The following is a 23,639-nucleotide window of genomic DNA, read 5'->3' on the forward strand; positions in this document are numbered from 1 at the left end:
ATCAGACCATACAGTATCATAGTACATCAGACCATACAGTACCACAGTACATCAGACCATACAGTACACAGTACATCAGACCATACAGTACCATAGTACATCAGACCATACAGTACACAGTACATCAGACCATACAGTACCACAGTACATCAGACCATACAGTATCACAGTACATCAGACCATACAGTATCACAGTACATCAGACCATACAGTATCACAGTACATCAGACCATACAGTACCATAGTACATCAGACCATACAGTACCATAGTACATCAGACCATACAGTATCACAGTACATCAGACCATACAGTACCATAGTAAATACAGACCATACAGTACCATAGTACATCAGACCATACAGTATCACAGTACATCAGACCATACAGTATCATAGTACAGTACAGACCATACAGTACCACAGTACATCAGACCATACAGTATCATAGTACATCAGACCATACAGTACCACAGTACATCAGACCATACAGTACCATAGTACATCAGACCATACAGTACCACAGTACATCAGACCATACAGTACCACAGACCATACAGTACCATAGTACATCAGACCATACAGTACCACAGTACATCAGACCATACAGTATCATAGTACATCAGACCATACAGTACATAGTACATCAGACCATACAGTACCACAGTACATCAGACCATACAGTACCACAGTACATCAGACCATACAGTATCACAGTACATCAGACCATACAGTACCACAGTACATCAGACCATACAGTATCATAGTACATCAGACCATACAGTACATCACCATACAGTATCAGTACATCAGACCATACAGTATCACAGTACATCAGACCATACAGTATCACAGTACATCAGACCATACAGTACCATAGTACATCAGACCATACAGTATCATAGTACATCAGACCATACAGTACCACAGTACATCAGACCATACAGTATCATAGTACATCAGACCATACAGTATCACAGTACATCAGACCATACAGTACATCAGACCATACAGTACCACAGTACATCAGACCATACAGTATCACAGTACATCAGACCATACAGTACCATAGTAAGTATCACAGTACATCAGACCATACAGTATCATAGTCAACCACAGTACCACAGTACATCAGACCATACAGTATCACAGTACATCAGACCATACAGTACCATAGTACATCAGACCATACAGTACATCAGACCATACAGTACCACAGAACATCAGACCATACAGTACCATATATCAGACCATACAGTACACAGTACATCAGACCATACAGTACCACAGTACATCAGACCATACAGTACCACAGTACATCAGACCATACAGTACCACAGTACATCAGACCATACAGTATCATAGTACATCAGACCATACAGTACCACAGTACATCAGACCATACAGTACACAGTACATCAGACCATACAGTATCACAGTACATCAGACCATACAGTACCACAGTATCATAGTATCAGACCATACAGTACCACAGTACATCAGACCATACAGTATCATAGTACATCAGACCATACAGTATCACAGTACATCAGACCATACAGTATCATAGTACATCAGACCATACAGTATCACAGTACATCAGACCATACAGTACCACAGTACATCAGACCATACAGTACCACAGTACATCAGACCATACCACAGTACCACCATACAGTACCACAGTACATCAGACCATACAGTACCACAGTACATCAGACCATACAGTACCAGTACAGACCATACATCCAGTACCAGACCATACAGTACCACAGTACATCAGACCATACAGTACCACAGTACATCAGACCATACAGTACCACAGTACATCAGACCATACAGTATCACAGTACATCAGACCATACAGTATCATAGTACATCAGACCATACAGTATACCACAGTACATCAGACCATACAGTACCACAGTACATCAGACCATACAGTACCACAGTACATCAGACCATACAGTACCACAGTACCATCAGACCATACAGTACCACAGTACATCAGACCATACAGTATCACAGTACATCAGACCATACAGTATCATAGTAAAGTACAGTACAGTACCACAGTACATCAGACCATACAGTACCACAGTACATCAGACCATACAGTACATCAGACCATACAGTACCATAGTAAACAGTACATCAGACCATACACTATCATAGTAAACAGTACATCAGACCATACAGTATCACAGTACATCAGACCATACAGTACCACAGTACATCAGACCATACAGTACCACAGTACATCAGACCATACAGTATCATAGTAAACAGTACATCAGACCATACAGTATCATAGTAAACAGTACCACAGTACATCAGACCATACAGTATCATAGTAAACAGTACATCAGACCATATAGTATCATAGTAAACAGTACCACAGTACATCAGACCATACAGTATCATAGTAAACAGTACATCAGACCATACAGTATCATAGTAAACAGTACATCAGACCATACAGTATCATAGTAAACAGTACATCAGACCATACAGTACCACAGCGCATCAGACCATACAGTACCATAGTAAACAGTACATCAGACCATACAGTATCATAGTAAACAGTACATCAGACCATACAGTACCATAGTAAACAGTACATCAGACCATACAGTACCATAGTAAACAGTACATCAGACCATACAGTACCATAGTAAACAGTACATCAGACCATACAGTACATCAGACCATACAGTACCACAGTACATCAGACCATACAGTACCATAGTAAACAGTACATCAGACCATACAGTACCACAGTACATCAGACCATACAGTATCATAGTAAACAGTACATCAGACCATACAGTACCATAGTAAACAGTACATCAGACCATACAGTATCATAGTAAACAGTACCACAGTACATCAGACCATACAGTACCATAGTAAACAGTACATCAGACCATACAGTACCATAGTAAACAGCACATCAGACCATACAGTATCATAGTAAACAGTACATCAGACCATACAGTATCATAGTAAACAGTACATCAGACCATACAGTATCATAGTAAACAGTACATCAGACCATACAGTACCACAGTACATCAGACCATACAGTACCACAGTACATCAGACCATACAGTACCACAGTACATCAGACCATACAGTACCATAGTAAACAGTACATCAGACCATACAGTACCACAGTACATCAGACCATACAGTACCATAGTAAACAGTACCACAGTACATCAGACCATACAGTACCATAGTAAACAGTACCACAGTACATCAGACCATACAGTACCATAGTAAACAGTACCACAGTACATCAGACCATACAGTATCACAGTAAACAGTACCACAGTACATCAGACCATACAGTACCATAGTAAACAGTACATCAGACCATACAGTACCATAGTAAACAGTACCACAGTACATCAGACCATACAGTACCATAGTAAACAGTACATCAGACCATACAGTATCATAGTAAACAGTACATCAGACCATACAATATCATAGTAAACAGTACCACAGTACATCAGACCATACAGTATCATAGTAAACAGTAAATCAGACCATACAGTATCATAGTAAACAGTACCACAGTACATCAGACCATACAGTACCACAGTACATCAGACCATACAGTACCACAGTACATCAGACCATACAGTACCATAGTAAACAGTACATCAGACCATACAGTACCATAGTAAACAGTACATCAGACCATACAGTACCACAGTACATCAGACCATACAGTATCATAGTAAACAGTACATCAGACCATACAGTATCATAGTAAACAGTACATCAGACCATACAGTACCATAGTAAACAGTACATCAGACCATACAGTACCACAGTACATCAGACCATACAGTACCATAGTAAACAGTACATCAGACCATACAGTACCATAGTAAACAGTACATCAGACCATACAGTACCACAGTACATCAGACCATACAGTATCATAGTAAACAGTACATCAGACCATACAGTATCATAGTAAACAGTATCACAGTACATCAGACCATACAGTATCATAGTAAACAGTATCACAGTACATCAGACCATACAGTACCACAGTACATCAGACCATACAGTATCACAGTACATCAGACCATACAGTATCACAGTACATCAGACCATACAGTATCATAGTAAACAGTACCACAGTACATCAGACCATACAGTACCATAGTAAACAGTAGTGTTGTAGTACTTGTGTCCAGGACTCTGACTCGAGTCCAGATTTTCATGACTTGCCTTCTTGACTATTGGTGACTCGGACTGGCCTTCTCGTGACTTGTTTTTGGACTGGATTGGTCACTGTGATAAGCAGAATATTGGGTGTGCTGAGCAGCAAGGGTGCTGTAGCTTGCAGTGGGAAGGACATGCCACAATGGCACATGCAGCCTACGTCATCTGCCCCACATCATCCTTCCCACATCATCAGCCCACGTGACAAATAAAATTTGATTTCATCAGCTGGTCATCAAATCTAATTTTATTAGTCACATACAACAGAATACAACCTTATATTGAAATGCTTACTTACGAGCCCCTAAACAACAATGCAGTTTAAAAAAAATACTGATAAGAATAAGAAATAAAAGTAACAAGTAATTAAAGAGCAGCAGTAAAATAGCAATAGCGAGCCTATGTACAGGGAGGTACCGGTACAGAGTCGATGTGCGGGGGCACCGGTTAGTTGAGGTAATATGTACATGTAAGTAGAGTTATTAAAGTGACTATGCATAGATGATAACAACAGAGAGTAGCAGTAGTGTAAAAGAGAGGGGGGGGGGCAATGCAAATAGTCTGGGTAGCCATTTGATTAGATGTTCAGGAGTCTTATGTCTTGGGGGTAGAAGCTGTTTCGCTGCCTCTTGGACCGAGACTTGGCGCTCCGATACCGCTTACCGTGCGGTAGCAGAGAGAACAGTCTATGACTTGGGTGGCTGGAGTCTTTGACAATTTTTAGGGCCTTCCTCTGACACCGCCTGGTATAGAGGTCCTGGATGGCAGGATGCTTGGCCCCAGTGATGTACTGGGTCGTATGCACTACCCTCTGTAGTGCCTTGTGGTCGGAGGCCGAGCAGTTGCCATACCAGGCAGTGATGCAATCCGTCAGAATGCCCTCGATGTTGCAGCTGTAGAACCTTTTGAGGATCTGAGGACCAATGCCAAATTTTTTCAATCTCCTGAGGGGGAATGGGTTTTGTCACGCCCTCTTCACAACTGTCTTGTTGTGTTTGGACCGTTCTAGTTTGTTAGTGATGTGGACACCATGGAACTTGAAGCTCTCAACCTGCTCCTCTGCAGCCCCGTCGATGAGAATGGGGGCGTGCTCGGTCCGTGTGGTCTTCTGTAGCTCAGTTGGTAGAGCATGGCGCTTGTAACGCCAGGGTAGTGGGTTCGATCCCCGGGACCACCCATACGTAGAATGTATGCACACATGACTGTAAGTCGCTTTGGATAAAAGCGTCTGCTAAATGGCATTTATTATTATTATTATTATATCAGTTGTCCAATCATCTCATTTTTGTCTTGATCACGTTGAGGGAGAGGTTGTTGTCCTGGCACCACACAACCAGGTCTCTTACTTCCTCCCTATAGGCTGTCTCGTTGTTGTCGGTGATCAGGCACTGTGTCATCGGCAAACTTAATGATGGTGCTGGAGTCGTGCCTGGCCGTGCAGTCACGAGTGAACAGGGAGTACAGGAGGGGACTGAGCACGCACCCCTTCGGGGCCCCTGTGTTGGGGATCAGCGTGGCAGATGTGTTGTTACCTACCCTTACCACCTGGGGACGGCCTGTCAGGAAGTCCAGGATCCAGTTGCAGAGGGAGGTGTTTAGTCCCAGGGTCCTTAGCTTAGTGATGAGCTTTGAAGGCACTATGGTGTTGAACGCTGAGCTCTATTCAATGAATATCATTCTCACATAGGTGTTCCTTTTGTCCAGGTGGGAAAGGACAGTGTGGAGTGCAATAGAGATTGCATCATCTGTGGATCTGTTTGGGTGGTATGCAAATTGGAGTGGGTCTAGGGTTTCTGGGATAATGGTGTTGATGTGAGCCATGACCAGCCTTACAAAGCACTTCATGGCTACATACGTGAGTGCTACTGGTCAGTAGTCATTTAGGCAGGCTACCTTAGTGTTCTTGGGCACAGGCACTATGGTGTTCTTCTTAAAACATGTTGGTATTACAGACTTGGACAGGGAGATGTTGAACATGTCAGTGAAGACACTTGCCAGTTGGTCAGCGCATGCTTGGAGTACACGTCCTGGTAACACACCTGGCCCTGCAGCCTTGTGAATGTTGACCTGTTTAAAGGGCTTTCTGGAGCGTGATCACACAGTCTTCCGGAACAGCTGGTCCTCTCATGCATGTTTCAGTGTTATTTGCCTCGAGTCGAGCATAGAAGTAGTTTAGCTCGTCTGGTAGGCTCATGTCACTGGGCTGCTTTCGGCTGTGCTTCCCTTTGTTATCTGTAATGGTTTGCAAGCCCTGCCACATCCAACAAGCGTCGGAGCCGGTGTAGTACGAATCAAGTCCTGTATTGACGCTTTACCTGTTTGATGGTTCGTCGGAGGTCATAGCTGGATTTCTTTTAAGCTTCCGGGTTAGAGTCCCACTCTTTGAAAGCAGCAGCTCTAGCCTTTAGCTCAGTCCGGATGTTGCCTGTAATCCATGGGTTCTGGTTGGGGTATGTACGTATGGTCACTGTGGGGACGACATCATCGATACACTTATTGATGAAGCCGATGACTGACCAGTCTCCTCAATGCCATCGGAGGAACCCCGGAACCTATTCCAGTGTGTGCTAGCAAAACAGTCTTGTAGCTTAGCATCTGCTTCATTTGACCACTTTTTTTATTGATCTCGTCACTGGTGCTTCCTGCTTTAATTTTTGCTTGTAAGCAGGAATCAGGAGGGATAGAGATGAGAATTATAAAAAATACAGATAAACTCTCTAGGTAGATAGTGTGATCTACAGCTTATCATGAGATACTCTACCTCAGGCGAGCAATAGCTCGAGACTTCCTTAGATATCGTGCATCAGCTGTTATTTACAAAAATACATAGTCCGCCACCCCTTGTCTTACCAGACATGGCTGTTCTATCCTGCCAGTACATCGTATAAACAGCCTGTATGTTGATAGTTAGATATCAACATACAGGCTGTTTATAAGATGTATAGCCACGTCTCCGTGAAGCATAAGGTATCAGTTTTGAATGTCATGTTGGTAGTTTAATCTTCCCCGTAGGTCATCTATTTTATTCTCCAAAGATTGCACGTTTGCTAGCAGAATGGAAGGAAGTGGGGGTTTATTTGATCGCCTATGAATTCTCAGAAAGCAGCCCGCCTGTAAGGGTTTCTTCTGGTGAAAGAGAGGCAGACCAAAATGCAGCGTGGTGGTTATTCATGTTTAATTTATAAAGACACTAGACATGAACAGACTAAACAAAACAAGAAAGTGAAAACCTAAACAGTCCTATCTGGTGCAAACACAGAGATGAGAACAATCACCCACAAAACCCAACACAAAACAGGCTACCTAAATATGGTTCCCAATCAGAGACAATGACTAACACCTACCTGCCTCTGATTGAGAACCATATCAGGCCAAACGTAGAAATAGACAAACCAGACACACAACATAGAATGCCCACCCAGCTCACGTCCTGACCAACACTAAAACAAGGAAAACACATACGAACGATGGTCAGAACGTGACACCGCCCGGGGCCCCTTTTTCTCCGCCACCTCTTCACGTGAATCACGGCGATCTGGGCTTGTTCCCGAGAAAGCAGTATTCTCGTTCGCGTCGGGCTCGTCAGACTCGTTAAAGTAAAACAAGGATTCTGCCAGTCCGTGGTGAGTCATCACAGTCCTGATGTCCAGAAGTTATTGTCGGACATAAGGGACGGTAGTGGAAAACATTATGTACAAAATAAGTAAAAAAATAAGTTTCAAACAATGCAAATAAACAAACAAAAAAACACAATCGGTTGGGGGCGCGTAAAACGACTGCCTTCTTCTCTGCGGTGGAGCAAGCGCTGAGTTGTGGACAGGCTGGCTCCGCCTCCGATCATAGGCTGCACATCGATCAAGCGACTCATTTCTTTCCCGTAACCATCAGTCATCAGTCAACTATTTAGCGTTGTCTGGTTAAGAAACACAAACTGCTTTACGAAATTGAAAACAATAGTATTGAGCTGAAAAGTAGTCGGTCTTTGAATTTGTCGTTTCGCTTTACCCTCACCGGACTGGAGCGCCGGGACTCTGACTTTAGTCATAGGGACTCTTGAGCATTGTTGACTCTGACTTGAACTCTGATTCAACTCGGACATAGCTATAGTGACTCGGACTCGAGCACAGGGGACTTGGGACTCGACTCGGACATAGCTATAGTGACTCGGACTCGAGCACAGGGGACTTGGGACTCGACTCGGACATAGCTATAGTGACTCGGACTCGAGCACAGGGGACTTGGGACTCGACTCGGACATAGCTGTAGTGACTCGGACTCGAGCACAGGGGACTTGGGACTCGACTCGGACATAGCTATAGTGACTCGGACTCGAGCACAGGGGACTTGGGACTCGACTCGGACATAGCTATAGTGACTCGGACTACAACACTGGTGAACAGTCATGTTACATTGCTGTTATACCTTTGTAACCATGTAATTACTCCAGTAACAATATTAATACCTACTAAATAATGTAACCATGTAATTACTACAGTAACAATGTTTATACCTACTAAATAATGTAACCATGTAATTACTACTGTAACAATATTAATACCTACTAAATAATGTAACTATGTAATTACTACTGTAACAATATTAATACCTACTAAATAATGTAACCATGTAATTACTACTGTAACAATATTAATACCTACTAAATAATGTAACCATGTAATTACTACTGTAACAATATTAATACCTACTAAATAATGTAACCATGTAATTACTACTGTAACAATATTAATACCTACTAAATAATGTAACCATGTAATTACTACAGTAACAATGTTTATACCTACTAAATAATGTAACGGGCTAATACAATGTTGTTAGTAGTGTAATAACAGGATAAGGATCATTAATGGATCAAGCAGACAGGATATGTAGACTCAAGTAATGTTTTTCATTTTTAACTGTGATGTACCTTGTATATAACTGTGTTAACTGTGCTGTATGTCTGTATGTCTGAGGTGTTAACTGTGCTGTATGTCTGTATGTCTATCTGTAGTAGATAGACAGTGTGGTTGAGGTGTTAACTGTGCTGTATGGAGTCTTTCTGTAGTAGATAGACAGTGTGGTTGAGGTGTTAACTGTGCTGTATGGAGTCTTTCTGTAGTAGATAGACAGTGTGGTTGAGGTGTTAACTGTGCTGTATGGAGTCTTTCTGTAGTAGATAGACAGTGTGGTTGAGGTGTTAACTGTGCTGTATGGAGTCTTTCTGTAGTAGATAGACAGTGTGGTTGAGGTGTTAACTGTGCTGTATGGAGTCTTTCTGTAGTAGATAGACAGTGTGGTTGAGGTGTTAACTGTGCTGTTTGTCTCTACCTGTAGTTCCTGCCCAAGCACCAGCACCTGCTGTGCATTGACATGCCAGGACACGAGGGCACCAGCCGCACCGATGCCAGGGACTATTCCATAGAGGGACAGGTTAAGAGGATACGACAGGTACTGATTGGTTGATTGATTACATTCATCTTTCTTCTGTAAGCTCTCTGTCACGTTACACCACTGGAAACACCATACACTGTTACTGTACCAAAGTCACATTTTACATTTACAATTGAGTCATTTAGCAGAAACTCTTTAGCTAGGTGAGACGACCACATATCTCAGTCATAGTAAGTACCTGGTCAAGGCTTTCGACTCTGTCAATCACCTTATTCTTATCGGCGGACTCAACAGCCTTGGTTTCTCAAATGACTGCCTCGCCTGGTTCACCAACTACTTCTCAGATAGAGTTCAGTGGGTCAAATTGGAGGGCCTGTCGTCCGGACCTCTGGCAGTCTCTATGGGGGCACCACAGGGTTCAGTTCTCGGGCCGACTCTTTTCTCTGTATACATCAATGATGTCGCTCTTGCTGCTGGTGAGTCTCTGATCCACCTCTACGCAGACGACACCATTCTGTATACTTCTGGCCCTTTGGACACTGTGTTAACAAACCTCCAAATGAGCTTTAACGCCATTCAACACTCCTTCCGTGGCCTCCAACTGCTCTTAAAATCTAGTAAAACTAAATGCATGCTTTTCAACCGTTCTCTACCCGCCCGCCCGACGAGCATCAATATTCTGGATGGTTCCGACTTAGGATATGTGGACAACTACAAATACCTAGCTGTCTGGCTAGACTGTAAACTCTCAGTCCAGACTCATATTAAAAATCTCCAAACCAAAATTAAATCTAGAATCGGCTTCCTATTTCGTAACAAAGCCACCTTCACTCACTCCGCCAAACATACCCTCGTAAAACTGACTATCCCACCGATCCTTGACTTTGGCGATGTCATTTACAAAATAGCCTCCAACACTCTACTCAGCAAATTGGATGCAGTCTATCACAGTGCCATCCGTTTTGTCACCAAAGCCCCATGTACCACCCACCACTGCGACCTCTATGCACTCGTTGGCTGGCCCTCACTACATATTCGTCGCCAGACCCACTGGCTCCAGGTAATCTACAAGGCCATGCTAGGTAAAGCTCTGCCTTATCTCAGCTCACTGGTCACATAGCAACACCCATCCATAGCACGCGCTCCAGCAGGTATGTCACTGGTCATCCCAAAGCCAACACCTCCTTTTGCCGCCTTGACCTTCCAGTTATCTGCTGCCAATGACTGGAACGAATTGCAAAAATTGCTGAAGCTGGAGACTTATATTTCACTCACTAACTTTAAACAAAAGCTATCTGAGCAGCTAACCGATCGCTACAGCTGTACATTGCCCATCTGTAAATACCCCATCCAGTCAACTACCTACCTCATCCCCATACTGTTTTTATTTACTTTTCTGCTCTTTTGCACACCAGTATTTCTACTTGCACATCTATCACTCCCATGTCAATTTGCTAAATTGCAATTACTTCTCTACTATGGCCCATTTATTGCCTTACCACCTCATGCCATTTGCACACACTGTATATAGACTTTCTTTTTTTCTTTTGTCTTATTGACTTGTTTGTTGTGTTATTGGCTTGTTTGTTTACTCCATGTGTAACTCTGTGTTGTTGTTTGTGTTGCACTGCTTTGCTTTATCTTGGCCAGGTCACAGTTGTAAATGAGAACTTGCCTTCCTGGTTAAATAAAGGTCAAATAAAAAATATCCATTGGATGAATCCCGGAATATATTCCAGTCTGTGCTAGCAAAACAGTCCTGTAGTTCCGCGTCATTTGACCACTTCCGTATTGAGCGAGTCACTGGTACTTCCTGCTTTAGTTGTTGCTTGTAAAGAGGGCTTTGTATGCATCTCTGTTCGTGGAGTAAAGTTGGTCTTGGATTTATTTCCCCCGTGGTTTTGCCCATGCGCATGAACAGGCAGTTAACCCACTGTTCCTAGGCCGTCATTGAAAATAAGGATTTGTTCTTAACTGACTTGCCTAGTAAGATAAAGGTGAAATTTAAAAAAGTGACATGCTGGTAAAAATGATTTAAGTTTGCCTGCATTAAAGTCCCCGACCACTAGGAGCGCCGCTTCTGGGTGAGCATTTTCTTCTTTGCTTATGGCCTTTATAGAGTTGGTTGAGAGCGGTCTTAGTGCCAGCTTCACCTTGTGGTGGTCAATAGACGGCTACGAATAAGACAGATGAGAACTCTCTTGGTAGATAGTGTGGTCTACAACTTATCATTAGGTACTCTACTTCAGGCGAGCAATACCTTGAGACTTCTTTACGGTCTTAGTGCCAGCTTTTTGGGGTCTTAGTGCCAGCTTCACCTTGTGGTGGTCAATAGACGGCTACGAATAATATAGATGAGAACTCTCTTGGTAGATAGTGTGGTCTACAGCTTATCATTAGGTACTCTACCTCAGGCGAGCAATACCTTGAGACTTCTTTAATATTAAACATCACGCACCAACTGTTATTGACACAAAGACACACACCCCCACCCCTGGTCTTACCAGAGGTAGCGTTTCTGTTCTGCCGGTGCATGGAACATCCTGCCAGCTCTATATTGTTTGTTTCTTCGTTCAGCCACGTCTCGGTGAAACATAAGATTCAATACAGTTTTTAATGTCCCGTTGGTAGGATAATCTTAATAGGTCATCAATTTTATTTTCTAACGATTGCACGTTAGCAAGCAGAATGGAAGGCATTGGGAGTTTACTCACTCGCCTGCGGATTCTCAGAAGGATCCCCGATCTGCGTCCCCTTTTCCGGCGTCTTTTCTTCATGTGAAAGGCGTGGATCTGGGCCTGTTCCTGTGAAAGGCGTGGATCTGGGCCTGTTCCTGTGAAAGGCGTGGATCTGGGCCTGTTCCTGTGAAAGGCGTGGATCTGGGCCTGTTCCTGTGAAAGGCGTGGATCTGGGCCTGTTCCTGTGAAAGGCGTGGATCTGGGCCTGTTCCTGTGAAAGGTGTGGATCTGGGCCTGTTCCTGTGAAAGGCGTGGATCTGGGCCTGTTCCTGTGAAAGGCGTGGATCTGGGCCTGTTCCTGTGAAAGGCGTGGATCTGGGCCTGTTCCTGTGAAAGGCGTGGATCTGGGCCTGTTCCTGGGAAAGGCGTGGATCTGGGCCTGTTCCTGGGAAAGGCGTGGATCTGGGCCTGTTCCTGTGGATCTGGGCCTGTTCCTGGGAAAGGCGTGGATCTGGGCCTGTTCCTGGGAAAGGCGTGGATCTGGGCCTGTTCCTGGGAAAGGCGTGGATCTGGGCCTGTTCCTGGGAAAGGCGTGGATCTGGGCCTGTTCCTGGGAAAGGCGTGGATCTGGGCCTGTTCCTGTGAAAGGCGTGGATCTGGGCCTGTTCCTGGGGCGTGGATCTGGGCCTGTTCCTGGGAAGGCGTGGATCTGGGCCTGTTCCTGGGAAAGGCGTGGATCTGGGCCTGTTCCTGGGAAAGGCGTGGATCTGGGCCTGTTCCTGGGATCTGGGCCTGTTCCTGGGAAAGGCGTGGATCTGGGCCTGTTCCTGTGAAAGGCGTGGATCTGGGCCTGTTCCTGTGAAAGGCGTGGATCTGGGCCTGTTCCTGTGAAAGGGATTTGGGCCTGTTCCTGTGAAAGGCGTGGATCTGGGCCTGTTCCTGTGAAAGTGTGGATCTGGGCCTGTTCCTGTGAAAGGCGTGGATCTGGGCCTGTTCCTGTGATGGATCTGGGCCTGTTCCTGTGAAAGGCGTGGATCTGGGCCTGTTCCTGGGAAAGGCGTGGATCTGGGCCTGTTCCTGGGAAAGGCGTGGATCTGGGCCTGTTCCTGGGAAAGGCGTGGATCTGGGCCTGTTCCTGGGAAAGGCGTGGATCTGGGCCTGTTCCTGGGAAAGGCGTGGATCTGGGCCTGTTCCTGGGAAAGGCGTGGATCTGGGCCTGTTCCTGGGAAAGGCGTGGATCTGGGCCTGTTCCTGGGAAAGGCGTGGATCTGGGCCTGTTCCTGGGAAAGGCGTGGATCTGGGCCTGTTCCTGGGAAAGGCGTGGATCTGGGCCTGTTCCTGGGAAAGGCGTGGATCTGGGCCTTTCCTGGAAAGGAGTGGATCTGTGTTCCTGTGAAAGGCGTGGATCTGGGCCTGTTCCTGGGAAAGGCGTGGATCTGGGCCTGTTCCTGGGAAAGGCGTGGATCTGGGCCTGTTCCTGGGAAAGGCGTGGATCTGGGCCTGTTCCTGTGAATCTGGGCCTGTGGATCTGGGCCTGTTCCTGTGAAAGGCGTGGATCTGGGCCTGTTCCAGGGGAAGGCGTGGATCTGGGCCTGTTCCAGGGGAAGGCGTGGATCTGGGCCTGTTCCAGGGGAAGGCGTGGATCTGGGCCTGTTCCAGGGGAAGGCGTGGATCTGGGCCTGTTCCAGGGGAAGGCGTGGATCTGGGCCTGTTCCAGTGAAAGGCGTGGATCTGGGCCTGTTCCTGTGAAAGGCGTGGATCTGGGCCTGTTCCTGTGAAAGGCGTGGATCTGGGCCTGTTCCTGTGAAAGGCGTGGATCTGGGCCTGTTCCTGTGAAAGGCGTGGATCTGGGCCTGTTCCTGTGAAAGGCGTGGATCTGGGCCTGTTCCTGGGAAAGGCGTGGATCTGGGCCTGTTCCTGGGAAAGTGGATCTGGGCCTGTTCCTGGGAAAGGCGTGGATCTGGGCCTGTTCCTGGGAAAGGCGTGGATCTGGGCCTGTTCCTGGGAAAGTGGATCTGGGCCTGTTCCTGGGAAAGGCGTGGATCTGGGCCTGTTCCTGGGAAGGCGTGGATCTGGGCCTGTTCCTGGGAAAGGCGTGGATCTGGGCCTGTTCCTGGGAAAGGCGTGGATCTGGGCCTGTTCCTGGGAAAGGCGTGGATCTGGGCCTGTTCCTGGGAAAGGCGTGGATCTGGGCCTGTTCCTGGGAAAGGCGTGGATCTGGGCCTGTTCCTGGGAAAGGCGTGGATCTGGGCCTGTTCCTGGGAAAGTGGATCTGGGCCTGTTCCTGGGAAAGGCGTGGATCTGGGCCTGTTCCAGGGAAAGGCGTGGATCTGGGCCTGTTCCAGGGAAAGGCGTGGATCTGGGCCTGTTCCTGTGAAAGGCGTGGATCTGGGCCTGTTCCTGTGAAAGGCGTGGATCTGGGCCTGTTCCAGGGAAAGGCGTGGATCTGGGCCTGTTCCAGGGAAAGGCGTGGATCTGGGCCTGTTCCAGGGGAAGGCGTGGATCTGGGCCTGTTCGTGGATCTGGGCCTGTTCCTGTGAAAGGTGTGGATCTGGGCCTGTTCGTGGATCTGGGCCTGTTCCTGTGAAAGGTGTGGATCTGGGCCTGTTCTGGGCCTGTTCCAGTGGAAGGCGTGGATCTGGGCCTGTTCCAGTGAAAGGAGTGGATCTGGGCCTGTTCATGGATCTGGGCCTGTTCGTGGATCTGGGCCTGTTCCTGTGGAAGCAGGATATCCTTCTCGTTGGACTCGTTAAAGGAAAACATTTCTTCCAGTCGCTTTTTTGATGTCCAGAAGTGTTTCTCAGTCATAAGAGACGGTAGAACCACATTATAACACAATAAGTTAAAAAATAAATTATGCAAAAACAGCACAATTGGTAAAAGATTGTAAAACGTCAGGCATGTTCTTCAGCGCCATTTTTTGCCAATCAGATCTTCAACCAAAACCTAATATTAGATAAAGGGAACTTCATTTACAAAGTTATAAAACCACCAATTCCCAAGTGTGAAAATGTAATTTCCCCCCTTACACTCAACAACTGGTTGTGCCACCTTTAGCTGCAATGACTCCAACCAAACACTTCCTGTAGTTGATAATCAGTCTCTCACACCGCTGTGGAGGAATTTTAGCCCACTCTTCCATGCAGAACGGGGTCATTTGTGGGTTTTCAAGCGTGAACTGCTCGTTTCAGGCCCTGCCACAACATCTCAAATTGGATTAGGTCTGGACTTTTGACTGGGCCATTCCAAAACCATTTTCATGGAGACTTGATGATGTGTTTGGATCATTGTCTCCCTGCGTGACCCAGCTGCGTTTTAGCTTCAGTTCACAGACAGATGGCCAGACATTCTCCTGTAGAATTATTTGATACAGAGCAGAATTAATGCAAGTCGTCCAGGTCCTGATGCAGCAAAGCATTCCCAAACCATCACACTACCACCACCATGCTGACCCCAAACCATCACACTACCACCACCATGCTGACCCCAAACCATCACACTACCACCACCATGCTGACCCCAAACCATCACACTACCACCACCATGCTGACCCCAAACCATCACACTACCACCACCATGCTGGACCCCAAACCATCACACTACCACCACCATGCTGACCCCAAACCATCACACTACCACCACCATGCTGACCCCAAACCATCACACTACCACCACCATGCTGACCCCAAACCATCACACTACCACCACCATGCTGACCCCAAACCATCACACTACCACCACCATGCTGACCCCAAACCATCACACTACCACCACCATGCTGACCCCAAACCATCACACTACCACCACCATGCTGACCCCAAACCATCACACTACCACCACCATGCTGACCCCAAACCATCACACTACCACCACCATGCTGACCCCAAACCATCACACTACCACCACCATGCTGACCCCAAACCATCACACTACCACCACCATGCTGACCCCAAACCATCACACTACCACCACCATGCTGACCCCAAACCATCACACTACCACCACCATGCTGACCCCAAACCATCACACTACCACCACCATGCTGACCCCAAACCATCACACTACCACCACCATGCTGACCCCAAACCATCACACTACCACCACCATGCTGACCCCAAACCATCACACTACCACCACCATGCTGACCCCAAACCATCACACTACCACCACCATGCTGACCCCAAACCATCACACTACCACCACCATGCTGACCCCAAACCATCACACTACCACCACCATGCTGACCCCAAACCATCACACTACCACCACCATGCTGACCCCAAACCATCACACTACCACCACCATGCTGACCCCAAACCATCACACTACCACCACCATGCTGACCCCAAACCATCACACTACCACCACCATGCTGACCCCAAACCATCACACTACCACCACCATGCTGACCGTTGGCTTGAGGTTCTTACTGTGGAATGCAGGGTTTGATTTTCACCACACATAATGGGACCCATGAAGTCCAAAAAGTTGACTCAAATTTTCTAAAAAGCACCTGAAAGCACCTGGATGATCATGAAGACTCTTGGGGGGGGAAAAATTAATTTGACAGATAAATCAAAAGTGTAACTTTTTGGACAACATGGGTCCCATTTATGCCTGGCATAAATGATGAGAAATTTGCCATTTTCAGAGCGGGTTCTCTAAGAAAGTCCAATTATCTTTTGCTGTGTTGCATACCAATTAAGTGGCGCAATGGCCCAGTGGATATGATTGGCATCTACAGTGCATTCTGAAAGTACTCAGACCCCTTAACTTGTTTTTGTTACATTACACACTAATTCTAAAATGTATTAAATTCTATTTTTTCCTCACCGATATACACACAATGCCCCATAAGTATTCAGATCCTGTTCCCATTGATCATCATTGAGATGTTTCGATAACTTGATTGGAGTCCACCTGTGGTAAATTCAATTTGATTGGACATGATTTAGAAAGGCACACACAGTTGACAGTGCATGTCAGAGCAAATACCAAGCCATGAGGTCAAAGGAATTGTCCATAGAGCCCTGAGACAGGGTTGTGTCGAGGCACAGATCTGGGGAAGGGTACCAAAACATTTCTGTAGCATTTAAGGTCCACAAGAACACAGTGGCCTCCGTCATTCTTAAATGGAAGAAGTTTGGAACCACCAAGACTCTTCCTAGAGCTGGCCGCCTGGGGCAAAGGTTCACCTTCCAACAGGACAACGACCCTAACCACACAGCCAAGAGAACACAGGAGTGGCTTTGCGACAAGTCTCTCAATGTCCTTGAGTGGCCCAGCCAGAGCCCGGACTTGAACCCGATCGAACATCTCTGGAGAGACCTGAAAATAGCTGTGCAGCGACACTCCCCATCCAACCTGACAGAGCTTGAGAGGATCTGTAGAGAAGAATGTGAGAAACTCCCCAAATACAGATGTGCCAAGCTTGTAGCGACGTACCCAAGAAGATATAAGGCTGAAATCGCTGGCTTCAACAAAGTACTGAGTCAAGAGTCTGAATGTAAATGTGATATTTCCTTTAAAAAAATTTTTTTTATACATTTGCAAGAATTTCTAAAAGGCAGTTTTTTTATTTTTCATTGTGGGGTATTGTGATGTCATTATGGGGTATTGTGATGTCATTGTTGGGTATTGTGATGTAATTCTGGGGTATTGTGTGTAAATTGATGAGGGGGAGGAGACTATTAAATGCATTTTAAAATGAGGCTGTAACATAACAAAATGTTGAAAAAGTCAAGTGGTCTGAAATACTTTCCGAATGCACTGTACATTCCATTTAGTTGAAACTAATTAAGATTGAAGAAAGACTATTGTAGTGGAAAGATAAAGCTTTGTCTTTGTTAGAGTGTGGTTGATAAACGCATTCATTGTCTCTCAGTTCGTCTGTCTCTTCTTGTCACTTCCATCGCCATTTCTGCAGTTTGAAGCCAATATCTTTACATCTTTAGATCTTTCAGTTTACCAGAAAAGGTCAAACGGAAATACATCTATAATACACATGGAGGGCTGAACATAAAGAACATTGAAGCTTTGAATCAATCCCTGAAACCCTCATGGATTCAAACTATATGTAAATATGAGTTGGATCTCATGTAAAATCTTAGAAAAAGACCAAATTTATTTTTCAAAATATTATCTTATACTGTGTGTGTGTGTAATATATATTTATTTTTGTATTTCATTTTATCTTTATTTAACCAGGCAAGTCAGTTACGAACAAATTCCTATGTTCAATGACGGCCTAGGAACAGTGGGTTAACTGCCTTGTTCAGGGGCAGAACGACTGCTGTGAACTGCTACTGGTATGTTTTCATGCTGGATTACAGAACATGTCTCTGTGTCCCCTCTGTGTCCCCTCTGTGTCCCCTCTGTCTCCTCTCTCTGTCTCCTCTGTGTCCCCTCTGTCCCCTCTGTGTCCTCTCTGTCCCCTCTGTGTGTGTCCAGTTCGTGGAGAGTGTCCGTCTGACCAAGAGGCCCTTCCATCTCGTGGGCACCTCCATGGGAGGAAACGTTGCTGGGGTGTACGCAGCCCGTTACCCCAACGACCTTTGCAGTGTCACCCTCATCTGTCCGGCAGGTACAGTTTACAGTTCTAAAGTAACTTTTCAAAATGGCTGCAGACAATGTCCATAGTGAGAGAGTTTCCCGCAAGTTTACAATCATATAACAACACTATTTTAAAAAAAAAAAAAAAATGCTACCTATTCTATAATTTAATTGTCTTTTTAACAAGGGTGTGTTTGTGGGGTTGAAATATTCCTAATGTTGATTCACAATTAATAAATACATGCTCAAATTATGAATTATATTATGAATTATAGAACTCCTTATGCCAACAGGCCTTCGGGTTCATTTTCTTAGATGTTTATTTACACTGAACAAAAAATATAAACGCAAACATCGTGTTTCATGAGCTGAAATAAAAGATCCCAGAAATGTTCCAGATGCACAAACATATATTATTTCTCTCAGATTTTGTGAACAAATTGGTTTCCATCCCTGTTAGTGAGCATTTATCCCTTTGCCAAGATAATCCACCTGACAGGTGTGGCATATCAAGAAGCTGGTTAAACAGCATAATCATTACATAATCATTGTCCCCTTGTGCTGGGGACAATAAAAGGCCACTCTAAAATGTGCTGTTTTGTCACAAAAAAAAACAAATTAGTTTACATCCCTGTTAGTGAGCATTTCTCCTTTTGCCAAAATAATCCATCCACTTGACTGACAGGTGTGGCATATCAAGAAGCTGATTAAACTGCACAGGTGCACCTTGTGCTGGGGGACAATAACAAGCCACTCTAAAATGTTACAGTTTTGTCACACAACACAATGCTACAGATGTCTCAAGTTTTGAGGGAACGTCCAATTGGCATGCTGACTGCAGGAATGTCCACCAGAGCTGTTGCCAGAGAATTGAATGTTAATTTCTCTACCATAAGCCACCTCCAACTTCGTTTTAGAGAATTTGGCAGTGTGTCTAACTGGCTTCACAACCGCAAACCATGTGTAACCACACCAACACAGGACCTGCACATCTGGCTTTTTCACCTGCGGGATTGTCTGAGACCAGCCACCGAGACAGTGGATGAAATTGTGGGTTTGCAAGGCCGAGTATAGCACATGAAGATCTCCCCCACGGCACAAACCCAAGAGGGGGCGCCAACCCGGACAGGAAGATCACATCAGTGACTCAACCCACTCAAGTGACGCACCCTTCCTAGGGACGAAATGGAAGAGCACCAGTAAGCCAGTGACTCAGCCCCCGTAATAGGGTCAGAGGCAGAGAGGGAACCGGCCAGGCAGAGACAGCAAGGGCGGTTCGTCGCTCCAGTGCCTTTCCGTTTACCTTCACACCCCTGGGCCAGACTACACTCAATCATAGAATCTACTGAAGAGAGAAGTCTTCAATAAAGTTTGCGTCTCTCACATGAGTAGGCAGACCATTCCATAAAAATTGAGCTCTATAGGAGAGAGCCCTGCCACCAGCTGTTTGCTAAGATATTCTAGGGACAGTAAGGAGGCCTGCGTCTTGTGACCGTAGCGTACGTGTAGGTATGTATGGCAGGACCAAATCAGAGAGATAGGTAGGAGCAAGCCCACATAATGCTTTGTAGGTTAGCAGTAAAACCTTGAAATCAGCCCTTGCTTTGACAGGAAGCCAGTGTAGAGAGGCTAGCTCTGGAGTAATATCATCAAATTTGGTTCTAGTCAGGATTCTAGCAGCCGTATTTAGCACTAACTGAAGTTTATTTAGTGCTTTATCCGGGTAGCCGGAAAGTAGAGCATTGCAGTAGTCTAACCTAGAAGTGACAAAGCATGGATACATTTTTGGATAGAAAGTTTCTGATTTTTGCAACGTTACGTAGATGGAAAAAGCTGTCCTAGAAATAGTCTTGATATGTCCGTCAAAAGAGAGCTCAGGGTCCAGAGTAACGCCGAGGTCCTTAAGTTTTATTTGAGACGACTGAACAACCATTAATATTTATTGTCATATTCAACAGAAGTTCTCTTTCTTTCTTGGGACCTAGAACAAGCATCTCTGTTTTGTCCGAGTTTAAAAGTAGAACATTTGCAGCCATCCACATCCATATGTCTGAAACACAGGCTTCCAGGGAGAGCAATTTTTGGGCTTCGCCATGTTTCATTGAAATGTACAGCTGTGTGTCATCCGCATAGCAGTGAAAGTTAACATTATGTTTCCAAATGACATCACCAAGAGGTAAAATATATATAGTAATATATATATATAGTGAAAACAATAGTGGTCCTAAAATGGAACCTTGATGAACACCGAAACTTATAATTGATTTGTCAGAGGACAAACCATCCACAGAGATAAACTGATATCTTTCCATCAGATAAGATCTGAACCAGGCCAGAACTTGTCCGTGTCGACCAATTTGGGTTTCCAATCTCTCCAAAATAATGTGGTAATCGATGGTATCAAAAGCAACTCTAAGGTCTAGGAGCACGAGGACAGATGCAGAGCCTCTGTCTGATGCCATTGAAAGGTAATTTACCACCTTCACAAGTGCAGTCTCAGTGCTATGATGGGGTCTAAAACCAGACTGAAGCATTTCGTATACATTGTTTGTCTTCTTGAAGTTAGTGAGTTGCTGCGCAACAGCTTTTTCAAAACATTTTGAGAGGAATGGGAGATTCGATATAGGCTGATTTTTAGTTTTATAAGATTTTCTGGGTCAAGGTTTGGCTTTTTCAAGAGAGGCTTTATTACTGCCACTTTTAGTGAGTTTGGTACACATCCGGTGGATAGAGAGACGTTTATTATGTTCAACATAGGAGGGCCAAGCACAGGAAGCAGCTCTTTCAGTAGTTTAGTTGGAATAGGGTCCAGTATGCAGCTTGAAGGTTTAGAGGCCATTAATATTTTCATGAATGGGTCAAGAGAAACAGGATTTTAAAAACTTGAGTGTCTCCATTGATCTGAGGTGAGGTCCTGGTAGTTCTGTATAGACAACTGAGTTTTGGAGAAAATATGCAGATTTAAAGAGGAGTCCGTAATTTGGTTTCTAATGATTATGATCTTTTCGTCAAAGAAATTCATGAATTCATCACTGCTGAAGTGAAAGACATCCTGTCTTGGGGAATGCTGCTTTTTAGTAGCTTTGCGACAGTATCAAAAATACATTTTGGATTGTTCTTATTTTCCTCAAGTTGGAACAATAGGATGATGGAGCAGCAGTAAGGGCTCTTCGATACGGTACTGTCTCTCCAAGCTAGTCAGAAGACTTCCTGTTTGGTAGAGCAGCAGTGAGGGCTCTTCGATACGGTACTGTCTCTCCAAGCTAGTCAGAAGACTTCCTGTTTGGTAGAGCAGCAGTGAGGGCTCTTCGATACGGTACTGTCTCTCCAAGCCAGTCAGAAGACTTCCTGTTTGGTGTAAGACTTCCTGTTTGGTGGACTTCCTGTTTGGTAGCAGTAAGGGCTCTTCGATACAGGTACTGTCTCTCCAAGCTAGTCAGAAGACTTCCTGTTTGGTGGAGCAGCAGTGAGGGCTCTTCGAAGACTTCCTGTTTGGTGGAGCAGCAGTGAGGGCACGGTCTCTCCAAGCTAGTCGGAAGACTTCCAGTTTGGTGTAGCAGCAGTGAGGGCTCTTCGATACGGCACGGTCTCTCCAAGCTAGTTGGAAGGCTTCCAGTTTGGTGGAGCACTATTTCCATTCCAATGTTCTGGAAGCTTCAGAGCTCGGGTATTTTCTGTATACCAGGGAGCTAGTTTCTTATGAAAAATGTTTTTAGTTTTTAGGGGTGCGACTGCATCTAGGGTATTGCGCAAGGTTAAATTGAGTTCCTCAGTTAGGTGGTTAAATGATTTTTGTACACTGACGTCGTTGGGTAGGTGGAGGGAGTCTGGAAGGGCATCTAGTTATCTTTATGTTGTCTGAGAATTTATAGCACAGCTTTTGATGATCCTTGGTTGGGGTCTAGGCAGATTATTTGTTGCCAATGTAATAAAATGGTGGTACGATAGTCCAGGATTATGAGGAAAAACATTAAGATCCACAACATTTATTCCACTGGACAAAACTAAGTCCAGAGTATGACTGTGACAGTGAGTAGGTCCAGAGACATGTTGGACAAAACTAACGGAGTCGATGATGGCTCCGAAAGCCTTTTTGAGTGGGTCTTTGGACTTTTCCATGTGAATATTAAAGTCACAAAAAATGTGAATATTATCTGCTATGACTACAAGGTCCGATAGGAATTCAGGGAACTCAGTGAGGAACGCTGTATATGGCCCAGGAGGCCTGTAAACAGTAGCTATAAAAAGTGATTGAGTAGGCTGCATAGATTTCATGACTAGAAGCACAGAAGATGAAAACGGGCAAGTTGACATTTGCTTTCGTAAATGTTAGCAACACCTCCGCCTTTGCGGGATGCGCTGGGGATATGCTCACTAGTGTAGCCAGGAGGTGAGGCCTCATTTAACACAGTAAATCCATCAGGCTTAAGCCATGTTTCAGTCAGGCCAATCACATCAAGATTATAATCAGTGATTAGTTAATTGACTATAACTGCCTTGGAAGTGAGGGATCTAACATTAAGTAGCCCTATTTGGAGATGTGAGGTATCACAATCTCTTTCAATAATGACAGGAATGGAGGTGGTCTTTATTCCAGTGAGATTGCTAAAGCGAACACCACCATGTTTAGTTTTGCCCAACCTAGATCGAGGCACAGACACAGTCTCAATGGGGATAGCTGAGCTGACTACACTGACTGTGCTAGTGGCAGACTCCATTAAACTGGCAGGCTGGCTAACAGCCTGCTGCCTGGCCTGCACCCTATCTCATTGTGGA

The 23,639-nt window shown here is 45.1% G+C and overlaps 1 protein-coding gene across 2 annotated transcripts in view; it reads left to right on the forward strand.

Moving 5' to 3' along the window:
- Positions 1–23,639, forward strand: part of LOC124024517 (monoacylglycerol lipase ABHD6-like) — a 51,081-nt gene that overhangs the window by 19,226 nt on the left and 8,216 nt on the right. For both annotated transcript variants that reach the window (XM_046338447.1, XM_046338440.1), the window contains exons 4-5: positions 9,577–9,690; positions 18,762–18,894. In XM_046338447.1, the coding sequence (XP_046194403.1) occupies positions 9,577–9,690; positions 18,762–18,894 (247 nt within the window). The remainder of the gene's footprint in view (positions 1–9,576; positions 9,691–18,761; positions 18,895–23,639) is intronic.

The sequence above is a fragment of the Oncorhynchus gorbuscha genome, linkage group LG03 (genome assembly GCF_021184085.1).
Source record: "Oncorhynchus gorbuscha isolate QuinsamMale2020 ecotype Even-year linkage group LG03, OgorEven_v1.0, whole genome shotgun sequence".
Classification (NCBI taxonomy): Eukaryota; Metazoa; Chordata; class Actinopteri; order Salmoniformes; family Salmonidae; genus Oncorhynchus; species Oncorhynchus gorbuscha.